At 39.0% G+C, this 13268-nt stretch overlaps 1 protein-coding gene across 2 annotated transcripts; it reads right to left on the bottom strand.

The window, feature by feature from the left end:
* Nucleotides 1-4023: 4023 nt before the first annotated feature.
* LOC131307532 (uncharacterized) lies at nucleotides 4024-9225 on the bottom strand. Of its 2 annotated transcripts, XM_058334083.1 has the most exons (4): nucleotides 9070-9225; nucleotides 4665-4768; nucleotides 4431-4578; nucleotides 4024-4345 (listed from the first exon to the last, which is right to left on the bottom strand). In XM_058334083.1, the coding sequence occupies exons 1-4, from the start codon at nucleotides 9086-9088 to the stop codon at nucleotides 4311-4313; spliced, it is 306 nt and encodes a 101-aa protein (XP_058190066.1). In that variant the 5' UTR covers nucleotides 9089-9225; the 3' UTR covers nucleotides 4024-4310. The 2 variants fall into 2 exon arrangements, with proteins under 2 accessions (XP_058190066.1, XP_058190065.1); XM_058334082.1 differs by having other exon boundaries at nucleotides 4024-4578.
* Between the last annotated feature and the right edge of the window lie 4043 nt (nucleotides 9226-13268).

Raw genomic sequence — 13268 nt, forward strand, 5'->3', positions numbered from 1 at the left:
CCGGATGATGATTGATGGGACTGTTTTTGCACCGTTTGGCATTCCTTTTCTCTCCTGTATTAACTAATCCCCTGCTTCACTAATACACCGGGAGCAGCCATAAATTATGGCTACCCTCCCAGGTAGCAATAACTAATCCGGGTGTATACGCCTGATTTTTTACCAAAACACCCCTCCTCATCCCCTCCCCAACTGCTCTCTCTCTCTCTCTCTCTCTCTCTCTCTCTCTCTCTCTCTCTCTCTCTCTCTCAATCTGTTAACAGAGACAACGACGAAGAAGAAGAAGAACATGCGACCTCATGGTCAACGACGAAGAAGAAGACAATAACTAATCCGGGTGTGTCGGTTGGATTCTGGGTTTCCCCACAAGTCCTTGGGGTCTAGCACTCTAGCTAGGGATGGCGATGTTAAAGCATGTACTACTGCTGTGTTTGGTTTGTATTTTGAAAAGTTTTTTGAAAAATAGTAGGGGTAATAAGTGGAGAGAGATAGAAAGAGAAATGTTGAAAGTACGAGGAATCTAAGGGAAATCTAGGGAGAATTTTTTGAAAAATTTGTTTCAAATAGCAAAGAGAACAAGGTGACATCACTGTAGCTACATGTGATAAGAGCATGTTTACCAGCTTAGCTATATATGCTTTTGAAGCTATTTTAGCTATGCAAAACAAGAAAACAGTCATGCACCAGATTCTATAAACCCATGGGTATTATTGCTCCAGCAATAGTAGTTTGGTATTTCTAGAGAAGAACTGTTCACAAGCAATAGAGTTCTTTATTATTTTTTTGTCAAGTCTCTCCCTTCTCTCTTTTTGCTCCAATTTAAAAATAGGGTTAAGAAATAAAAATAATGATATTTTAATAGAGAATAGGTTAAATAGATAGTGTTGGTATAATGTTGAAAGAAATGTGAATAGATAAAATGAAAAATGTGCACTGTTCACAAGCTTTTTTAACTAATAACCGGTAAACTTGCTCTAAATTAGGTAAAATACCTAACCAAACCCACAAGAATCAATAGCAGCAGAATAACAAAACTGGAAGGTAAAATACCTTTGGCGGAATTGCTGTGAAAAACTACCGAGGTACTGTTCATAGTTATACATTAGTTTATTGTCTCTCTCTCTCTCTCTCTCTCTCTCTCTCTTCCTCTCTAGTTTACTCTTTCATAGTATACTTCATATTATTTTATAAGTATATAGAAATAATAATAGAGATGATTGGTGTGAGGTTGATAAAATTTAAATAGATAAAGTAAAAAAAGTGCACTATTGGGTAACTAAAATACATATCATTGGTGTACATGCTCTTATCTATAGATAATTAGATATTTCAAGTTGGACCGTACTGATCAAAACGGTTTTGCCTACTAGTAATGATGCGCAAACAAATTTTTGTGCACATACATTTTTGTGGGGCTCATATTGAGATCCCACAAAATGATCCAAACCTCTCATCTTTTTTAAAATATTTTCTGGAGGGTTCCCGTAAAAAATCAGTTCCAACGGATATCGGTAAGGGTTTTCTCAGAAATCATAAGGCGAATTATTCTGTTTTGCCTTACGATTTCTGAGAAAGCTCCTATCGATATCCATTGGAGCTGATTTTTCATAGGAATCCTCCAAAAAATATTTTAAAAAGATGAACAGTTCGGATTATTTTATGGGATCCTGATATGGACTCCACAAAAATGTATGTGCATGGTATGTGCACAAAAATATTTGCTAGTAGCACTGTTGCCTACCAACCACGAGTTCAGTCATGATTTTTAATTTGAAATATTGACAATTTTGGGTTTTTGGGTTTTGATTTTTCTATTTGAAAGATAAGTTCAATACTCGCTCCGTCCCAATTTATTTGTTCCAGTTCTATTCCAACTGGATTAAAAAACTAGTTATATCTTTAAAATGGTAATGAATTTTATATTCAATATAGATCTTACTTGATAGATCTCGATTTGTTCTATAATTCAATGTTTTCAAAATCACCTAAAACATTAAAAATTACAATATATAATTAATTGAAAAGTGACACGAACTCCAAAAATGACAAGTAAATTAAGACAGAGGGAGTAGTTCATGGCGGGTTAGGATCCCATCCAGTATTCTCCAGTCCAGTATTGTCCATTGTCTAGACAATATCAACTTAGGAAAATCCTTTTAAGATCTATGGCTAGCTTGTTGCCACGTAGACCAACAAAAATCACACTTCTTCCTCTCTTTTTTCAATCAACAATGCTACTCACACAACGATTCAAACACAACAACTTACACAACTTCTCACATATGTGTGGGGCCCACACATAGTAGTGTGTGTGGAGCCCACATGTATGTGAGAGGATGTGTTTGGTGTTGTGTTTGGATTGTTGTGTGAGTATCATTTTTGTTTTTCGATCTGAAACTGACTCTTTAACAAGCATTATATTACTCCCGCCAATAACAAATGGATCTCGTAGAGATGATGTTAATGTAGGCACTTTCTATAATTTTTTTATTTAATTAGGTGTTGTACTTAATCCACTAAACAAAAAGTGCATTTAGCTAATTTTTTTCCTTATTAACAAAAAAATTCGCATTCGTTAGTTTTGAACTAAACATTTGTGGATTATTGATTATTCTCGATGAGAAATTGAAAAAGTAAAAAAAATTACTTTTATCCAAATAGTTTGGAAAATAACCACTGTCAGCCAAAAAAAAATTGATTTTTTTTTTACTGAAAAATGATTATTTTTCAAAATATTTGACCAAAAGTTGGCTTTAATTATGAAACCGAAACACCCTTTAATATAGGGAGTAATTATTCGGTGGTTGTAGGGCACCGCAAGTAGTCCCGACACCTATCAACATCAACATTTTTTTGTAGAATTCATGCACTTAGTTGCCGACCCATATACTTAATTGTGGACCCTATATAAATGTGTGATGTTAAGAATAGTTGGGGCACCATGTGGCGGTACCCCAAATATATTCAAAAAAAATCCGTAATAAAGGATTTGTTGTGGCGTCAGTAAAATTGTGGATTTTTGAAGTGTGAGTTTGGTTGGTCTATGTGGCAACAAGCTAGCCATAGATCACAAAGAAATTTTTCTAAGTTGATCTTGTCCACACAATGGACAATACTGGACTGGAGTATACTGGATAGGATCCTAATCCGTTCATGGCTGGGTCTCATCCACAAGTCCCAAAATCTATTTACACCCTCTGATCCTCGGTAGCTATAGGACTCTCTCTCTCTCTCTCTCTCTCTCTCTCTCTCTCTCTCTCTCTCTGTGTCCACCCTTCACCGACCGCCCGACATTTGATTTGGGAAAAAACTGAACTGGATCGATCCCAGTTTGGTACACTTAAGTACTAGGTGGAAAAAAATAAACTTGTCACGTTTCGGTTCAGGTTCGGTAGTAATCTAAGATTTAAATTTTGGATTTCGATCGATTCGATTTTCGCAAAATCGAAAAATCAAACTTCACTAGCCCATTGCAATCCCTTTTGTTGTCTTTCTTGAAACTGATCATTGCCATCCCTTGCTCAATTCCGGTGGGCCAGGTGTGAGCTAAAACATCAACCCTGCCCAAGCATAGGGACTAGAAATTTGTCCTTGCGCTTACTTATATTCAGCAGTTTGTAGTATCTGGACCAATGCCTGGAAAAAAGAACTAGTAACTACCAGGAGTTTTATGCAAGGGATTTCTTCCCATTTTCCTGTAATTTCCGAGTGAAAACTGGGGAAAAAAAAAAGAAGAAGATTGGCAAGCAAATAAAAGACTTAGCAAGATTGCAACAAACGAGAATCCCCCATTGCAACGGAAGAGTTTTCAGGCAATGAATCATCCCAGTTTTCACCCATGGAGACACTTCTTATGTTAGAGAGAAGAGACATTGCTCCCAATCCCTCCTTCCAACTCCAAGAAAAGAAAAAACAGAACAAAAAAGGTAGAATAGTAGGAGTAATTTGATAAATAAATAGGAGCAAAATATGGGAACTCAGAAGGAGTAACATAACAATCCAAGACATTCCCGAATCCATGAATAGAAATCCAAAAATTTCTGCTTCGCATTACCATCATATGAGGTAAGAAATTTGCACATAGAATATTCTAAACAAATAGTGAACCAAATGGACGATAGGAACCACATAGAACAAGTAGAAACCACAACATTTAGGTAAAACAGTTAAAGATCTCGTTTATTTGATTACAGTTGTTTATGTTGGGGTACCTCACGACATCAGTATTAATTCCACGTTACCACTTCATAAATTGGCTCCAATTACTCCAAACAATTTGACACCTTCGAAACAGATATAACTCTGGCCCTTCAGCCGCAGCAGGAACCACAGGCAGGAAGCGAACCTGTTAATTAAGTGAAGATTTAAAGTTTTGCGTAGATACTAAGGAAAATTCTCGAACACATCCAGCAAAGAAAACAAGGACTTACTATGATCAATTCCTCGAACGTTGTCTAATCCACGGGGTGGACCACGTGGTCCACCACCAGATGGGCCACTTCCAGGACCCCCTGGACCCCCACCATCCCATTTCTTCCCAGAAGCTTTGCCTTTTCTATAAGCATCTGATTTTTCCATCTGAAAGAAATGAAAGGAACAGATGTGAAAGAAGACAAGTAATTGACATCCGAACTGGAAAGAAAAGTAATACTATATCAACTTACCGAAAACATTGTTGCAAAAAACACACCGATGATATTAACAATGGCCCAGAAGAAATCAGTGATTGTTTTCAACCTCCATATTGACCGCTTTGATTTCACCACACCTAAGATATTAAACAGCCATAAAAGTTTGAAGACCAAAACCTACAACTGTAGGAAATTCAGAAAATGGCATCCAAAAATAAAATAACTAATCTCGTTCCAGTGGGCATGAGAAAAATGCTGGGACCAAGAAAAATGCCGAACCCTATTTAGTTTGTTAGCATAGCCATTCAAGATAAACAAACCATACTGTAGAAAATTTCAAATCTAGAGAAGGCCTGGTGTCCAAAAAGCCAATCTTAACATGAAGTTGAACGTATGATAAAAAAATAATGATAAGAAAAACGGGAAGTGAAAAGTGAAACCAATTTCAGAACCTGTACCGCAAAACAAGCAAAGTCGTCTCTCTCTGGTGTTTCATAGGATCATGAGTGAGGACTGAGCCCGCGAGGTGGTGGTGTGGGTGGGTGGGTTAGGGTGGGTTTTGAAGGTGGGCTTAGGTTATAAAAGCACATTTCCAAAAAAATATAGATGCTCGAGAAGCCTTCAAGCTGAGCATCTCCGGATTTCGAATCACACGTGCAACACTCAGACAACAGCCCTTTTTTTTGGCCAGACTGTCAGGGTGTCCAGACCAGCTTACACGCACCACAACTAATCCCCTCCCTGGCCTAGTCAAAGGCAGGCCATCAACGCTGAAATTAGGCAATTCATAAGAAATTACTCTCTTGCGGCCTGACCCCAAGAGCTGAACCCTGAGCCATAGTGTGGGAAGCAATGAGCATACCCTACAGCAGCAGCCTTTGTGTGGCCTTCAAACAGAATTGCCGGGTTGTGCAGTTCAACCCTCTTTTTTAAACAGTGCAAAACCAAACATAATATGGACTGAATACAATTAAACCACAACTGATATGTTGTAGACCCACTAGAATAATGCAATTTGTCGACTATGAAACTTATGCACTTAGCACGTGGAGCAAAGATTGTGCAGCCTTAGATGAGCTTCAATGACACAAAGATACTTATACAACACAAAAAATCCACCCTAAGTCTTGTTTGTTTTCTACATGAATGTATGGTTACAGCGTTGCTTCAGTATCTCCGATTCCCTTCTTGGGATCTTTCTTATTATGAATTAAATTCCCTCTTGTTAGCAGTTCGCATAGAACAACATAAATAAATAACCTGAGTCTTGTGTACGAGTGCAAACATAAAGGGAACAAAGGAAGAAAAAAGTTGTACAGAGTAAACAAGCATAAGGAAAAAATGAACAAGATAGAGAGAAAATGAGAAAATGATGGAAATCCGCAAAGAATACCCAGCACCAACTTTAGCTGAAAGGCGCTACAAGGGTAAGGCTTATTTGAAATGTCATGGTTATAGACTTAGTGCCTGCCATTGCATGAGAAGGCTTGTTTACAAAACTCTGGTTTGTTTTAAATCATGCCCCATTCTAGAACACACAAGTCAGACTTTATAGTCACACCATTGTGAATTGTAATCCCAAAGGACCCAAACCCAATCATTGCACAAGCTTAGCAACAAGGAACAACCAAGATAAGCCCAACAACATAAAGCTTGAATTCATCTCTCTAAGTGTAAAGTCTCCAACTCACTCTGCAACTTATTCATTGTTTTTTTGAAAGGCGAAAAAATTTCATTAATCTCTGAAATTGTTATAAAGATTAATAGGAACAAGGAGTGATGGCATCAAATCCCTAACCCGAGACCTATAAAAGAGCTACAAAGCTAAGGATAATCCTATGTTCATCCGAGATCCAAACCCAATTTTGGCAAGAAGCCAAATAAGAGAACCTAATGGGACAAAGCCCCATTGGCCTAAAAGCCCAGATAAATAAAAATTAAGCTCAAACACCTATGGGCCTAGAAGTCCAAATAAATGGGACAAGCCCAACAATAGAAGCACAAACAAAACCCCAGCAGCCACATCATCGACTACCCACCTCCAAAGCACCACGCCGAAATCAGCCGCGCCAAAGCTGTGAGCGGTGAGTCCCCACAGTGCTATTAAGCATAGATCCGAAGATACCCAGCAGTAGAACCAGAGGGGGACACGCAACAACGCCACCATCACCGCCGCCGAGAACAAAACCTCGCCATTAGGCCGAACCGGCTAACACAACAGTGTAGACCGGCGGTCGAGAAGGGCGGCGGCAGAGGCAGCGAGGGGAGGAGAAGCCGGGATCCACGCCACCGTGGGCAAGACCCCGTCGCCACCGTGAGCAAGGGAGGAGGGATGAACAGGTAGAACGCCGAAAATCCACACCATCACAGGCCTAAGCACTAGGCAAGTAAGGCTTGTGCCTAGGACCTTAAGTTCTAAGAGCCAAGCCAGATTTCAGCCATGGTCGAACCATGAGGTTGCAGGGCGCAGAGAAACCATAGAGGTCAGATTGAGAGAGTGCATTCAGGGGGAAGCCCAAATGAGTCGACCCAATCTAACTCTAAACCGTCATGAACAGAACTTGATATCCCTGGCTGAGATTGTAAGGAAGGAATGAGAGTGCACGGGACAAAGGTTGAGGTACCAGTTCAAGGTCATGACTAGACCATTCAGATCAGTTTAAGGCCATGAATGGACCACGTTCAAACTGTTGGACAGTTTGGCTTAAGGTTAAGGATGAGCGAATGGGCTTAGGTTATATGGTGTTTGGATTTAAGGGAAAATTGGCTATGTAAAATGGGCTTGGGTGAAGATAATGGGCCAATAGGCGATGACTATGGGTTTTGGTATAAAATAATGGTATATCAGAGAGTGTACAAGTTCCCACTAACGGAGGTGAAGAGATAGGAAAAACGGGTGGCACCAGCAGCGGTACCAAGAGGGAAGAGCCAGAGACGGTGCTAGACTATTCAAAAGATAGTGCGATGAGTGAGCAGTGAAGACCATGATGCCTGCAAGATTCGGGGGTCAAATACAACATCGATGTACAACACGAGCAGGATCGGTTTCTGATGGTGTGGGGTAGGACATGGTCTGAAACAGTGAGTGGCAACGGAGAAAATCATGGGAGCTTAGATCTTAAGGGATGAGGTATAAAGATTTGGTGTTGAGTTGGCATCAGTGAGGTAAGGTGAAAAGACGGTGGGGATGGAAGATATAGACTTTCAGTGTTGGAGTAGGTAACTCGGTTTCTACCGTAACAGGGAGAGTTGGATGGAAAGGATCACTGCCAGAGAGGCTCATGAGGCCTTGGAAGAGGATGCGGCTGAAGGAAATGATGTGGTGGCAATGGCGTATTTGTTAGGTAGTCAACAACTAAGAAGTCAATTCACAACCTATCTAGGAAGTCGCACGGTAACCAAAGAGAGAGCCATCTGTAATTATGGTTCACCAGGTGTCAACGCTCTTGAGGGGTCCGACGGGCAGCTAAGACAAAGGTGTCTTTACCCATGTTAATGGGAAATTGTTGGCACTAATGATGGCAAAACATATTAAAGCGTCATGTGTCCGACAAAGCAGATGCGAGTAGACCTCTAAAGGAAGTGGTAAGACCAGCTAAGAATATGGTATGGTGAGCGGCCTAAGGCAAAAGACCCAAAGGACATAAGTACAGTACAGAGAAACGAAAAGGATTCAATTGAGATTGATACGGCCCACACGGAACTATCACAAAAGAGAGCCCTGTTATAGATAACAAAGAGTGCTAACTACAAATCTAGCCTAAAATGGTGAACAAGAAATTTACAGTACTCGTATAGAAAAATCAGAAAAAGATAGCTATTTTACACACATATGCTAAAGTAATTTTACGGCAAACGAAACGAACTATCGCAATCTCAACAAACGTAACTAACTATGGTTAGCCCAGATGGTCACCTTTGTATGCTCTTAACTCGGAGTCTAAAACATAGGCCATTGGAAATGCTACATTGTTCTTTCTCCTTATCAGCCTTTTCCTTTGGTGGTTTATTTTTCCTCATTATCGAATTATGTCTTGTCTTGATTTTGCCCGTTGGACTTTTTTTAGTCATTGAAAATTCTCACGATAAATATAACTGATCACCAACGGATTGGGGAAAAAAAATCCCAAGAAGATTTCCTCTCTTTTTCTGAACTTCCAAAAAATAAAATCAAATAAACAGCAAAAATTTGCCCAATTCAAGGATTAACGAAGCTCGGTGGTGTTATCAACAATCCTAATTACACACCACATCGGACAATAAAACCCTAATTCCAACCAATAGGGAGCCGATGACCGATCAGCTTTTAGATCAACCTAACGACTATATTTGAAAAATCGAATTATACAATCCAAAGACGAACATATTCCACAATTGATTCCTAGTGAGAGTAACAAAGTGTAGATTTAGAGAGAGAGAGAGAGAGAGAGAAGGGTACCTCGCTCGACGTAAGCCATTGGAGAGCTTCGCTTCCAGGGCCTTCTTCGGTCTTCTCACGCTCTCGGCGAAATTTGCGTTGATCTTCGCAGAGAGACAGCGTTTAAAGAATATAGGGAGTCGTGATCAACTACGAGTGTGTGCGCATTTAGTTGTGCACCGCTTCCGTTAGAGCGTTGCCACGTATTGAGGGGCGAAGTGTTTATTCTGACGTGGCTTTAAACTGGCGTTTGTATGGTTCGCATGCGTGTTTAGGTTGGTAACCGGGTCCCTTCATGCCTCTCCATGCTCTCAATTTTCGTCCACATATTCGACCCAAAATTATGATTCCAACTATTCACATGGAAGAATATACAAATAGAGTCATTCTACTACTACACCCATTTACACATCCATTCACACTGACAACAACCGTGGAGTCCGCACATTACACACTCATGTGTGTAGGCCTCATCCTTGTTGTGAGTGTAGATGTGTGAATGAGTGTGGTATTAAAATTATTGATAATAAGTACAAGTCTACTGAATATTGGTATGATCAGATATGATGATAGATATATTAATTAATAATAAGTTACACTATGTTTTATAAATTACTAGGTTAAATTGTAGAATCAGGGCCGGTCCAAACCCTAGGACCAAGTGTCTAATTTTTGAGACACTTCAAATTTTTTTAGTATTTGGGTTTGACTAGGACTCTTTTTTAGCTCAATACCATAAAAATAAGGAAATGATATTGGCACTCCAAAAATTGATGCAGATACTCCAAAAATAAAAGAAAATGACTTTGAAATTACACTGATTTTGGAATGCTTGCATCAATTTTTGAAATGCCAATATCATTTCCCCATAAAAAAATGTCCATCCAACATGCAAATAAATGGTCAAAAACTCAAATGACTCAAAAACTCGGTGGCATTTTTGTAGATCAGAGAACTAATTGGTCCATTTTCATAAAAAAAAAGAAAACCAAGGCACTGGCATGTTTTTTCCATTACACACTCTCTCTCTCTCTCTCTCTCTCTCTCTCTGTATTCTCATACAGATTTATCATATTCCCACACTCACGAAGCCCCCCCACGTCAGGGGGGTCTGACACCGGGTCCATAGTATTTCCCGTTTTATCTCATCCACACGCTCTCTCTCTCTCTCTCTCTCTCTCTCTCTCTCTCTCTCTCACACACCCACACCGCTTTCTCTATCTCTCTTATTTTATTTTTTTATAAAATTGTAAATGCTAATAACTTTTTTTCACCTATTATCTTTTAATAAATTATATATTTTTGAAATCTACCCAACGAAACCTAGCAAAGGAGCCTAATATTGATGGTGAAATAATGTAAAACGGAAAAACTATATTTTTGTGGTAGTTTAAACTGTCTAAAAAGGTTGAAAAATTAGTGTTCTAAATTTCAATTCGTTTGAACCGATGGAAAGATTTTAATTTTCTGATCATTTTATCTTAAATGGTCATAATTAAATTTTGACTATATGGCTCTCGTTGATTAACCCTAAGAAAGTCGTAGAATCAAATATCTCTTAAGGTTAATCAACGAGAGCTCTAGAGTCAAAATTTAATTATGACCATCTAGGATAAAATGATCAAAAAAATAAAATCTTTCCACCGGTTCAAACAGATTGAAATTTGGAACACTAAATTTTTTAACCATATTTTTTAATACGTAAACTGTCCGAAGAGGTTGAAATCACGTATTTTTTTAAATAAATTTTATATATTTGAAATCTACTCAACGAAACCTATCAAACAAGTCTAATATTGAATATGAAATAATGTGTTTAAATTAAATGATTTTTTTGGGCCCAATATATTAACTCTTTATTTTTATTTTTTTATCTGTCATTTTTTTTTAAATTTTTATATTTGAGTTTTCAAGTAAATTACGTATGTTGAATTCACTTAAATTTACTTTATATTTCTCTGAACAGTCAATAATGCAAACTGAAATCAAACTTCATTTAATTACAATTGAGTATATAGAACCAATACATGAACATAAATAAATACACAAATTTAGTCAATATTTCCGCCAAATTGTGGTCGTCGTCCCGACGGATCTATCTGCATTACTTCGTACCACAATTGGAGGCGTGCTTCATAAGGATGAGCCCATCCGTGTGCTTCATTTGATGCATTTGGCCTCCACCATATGATGATGGGTGATACATGGTAATGACGGTATAGAAAAACTTGCACGAAATGATTGCCATTAACACGGTCAATAGCTATATGTGTGCATGCTGTGAATGGAACTGGATGGAAGCTCAACGACAAGTGAGTGAAACAACTCGAAGCAATCATATCGAATGTATGCAGTACAACGTTGTACGTTGATGCGATGACAAGTCCCAATGATATAGAATCCATCCAATGATCCTCTGATGCCGATGGCTGGAAACAACGAAGTTTTTGTAGCACCTGTGATACATAATTACGTTCTTGATAAAGCTGATCGTACAGGACCCAATTTTGTTCAATCTCTTGGATAAGGTCATGTCGTACTTAAGCCCCTTCATCTTCAGAACCATAGAGTTGCGCGACTAACGCCCTGAAGCCACAATGACCGTCGGGTCGAACGTCAACACAGTGGGAAATATAACGCTGATACTGCTGAGGAAATTTCTCAACGAGGTGATCCCTCCCATTGCTCCTTCTCGATGTTGGAATACTTGAGGCCCAAAATTCTGAAGTGGATACTGTGAAGGAAGGTATGTGACCTCTATTCTGCTCATCTCTGCCCGTAGGTCGACCCATGTGTTCTGTGTTGTATGCTCGGGGTCGAACTGTGCAACGAGATGGATCCGCCATATCGAGAAACCTATCCATCATAGACTATCGACTGTCAGAATCCGTTTCATTTAATCTTTCAATAAGTTGGGCTGCCCTGTCGGAGCGTTCTCCCTCGTCAGTATGCCTCTGGGCGTGCATGGACAACGTACTCCAGTGAGGATGGATAGAGCTTAGCGGAATTGGTCTGTCCACAGAACAGTAAAGTGTAATATCGTGAAAGCATGACAATCCGTGTGTCCTTGTGATTTTACAAAAGCAAAGGCCGACTTCGTTATCAGTGTGTTGTGCCTGCTTATGGATCAAGTCCATTACCTATAATGAAATGCGACATCTGATTTCACTATAAATGCCTTCATGTAGATGTATGCGTCGTGGAATGTTGAGAGATTTTTGGAACAACCCCTGAATATCCCAGAACTGACTGGTCAACATCTTTTATATTTTCTGAAAAGATGTTTGAAGTGAGGACATGGTATCTCCCAAGTATCGTTTGAGCCTCGCATGCGCAGACTCCGCCCTGCAATTTAATACTCCCTCCGTCCCTAAATGTTTGGCACTTTTGGGAGTTCTAACTTTTAAGGAAGAAATATTATTGTATTGTGCAAAAACCAAGTGTCCAATCTTACCCTTCTAGTGTACTTTGAATGATACTTGAAAATTTGAATTTGAAATGTTGTGCCCAAAAGAAAAGGGTAACATAGAAAGTTTACCATATTTTGCTTTTGACTTTTCAAAATGGACAAATTATATAGGACAATAAAAAGCATGAAAGTGCCAAACATTTAGGGACGGAGGGAGTAATACACTGTGTTAAATAGGAAAGTTACATAAAGTATTCTTTAGTGCAGGAAAGTAAATATACAATGACTATAGGAAAGTTACCTTTGGCTTGAATTGCTCCCGAGGTGCATAAATTGGTTTATATATGCTGCAACAAATTGCTCTTTGTAAGGATCTAACAATGTATCCCAAAGGTATTGTATGGCATTAGAGTATTACTCAAACTCTCCGCACATGGCATTCCACTTCTGTTGCAAAGACATCAGTATCGATGAATGAATAAGCAACTGCCATGCCTCGAAAAACTCGTCCCACCTTGTACTGTGAAGACTCGTCCAATAATCTCATTTTTTTTAGTAAAATTGTGTTTTGATTTACTTTGGTCATTTAGTTGATGTGGTCGCACGGATTGACATGTCGTTATGTATGAGACGTTCGGTAAATAGCTAAATTTTGAGTTTCGGGGTTGAAATGACGTGTCGAAGTAGTGTGGAAGTGTTGGTAGCAATCGGGTTTGATTCAATGAATATTGGTAAAAAATTTCAAATCTGTCCGCGATGTACAGGTACATCTCGACCAGAAATTGTGAAATGCTAAAATTTCTGGGTACCT

Source organism: Rhododendron vialii, chromosome 11a (assembly GCF_030253575.1).
Source record: "Rhododendron vialii isolate Sample 1 chromosome 11a, ASM3025357v1".
NCBI lineage: Eukaryota > Viridiplantae > Streptophyta > Magnoliopsida > Ericales > Ericaceae > Rhododendron > Rhododendron vialii.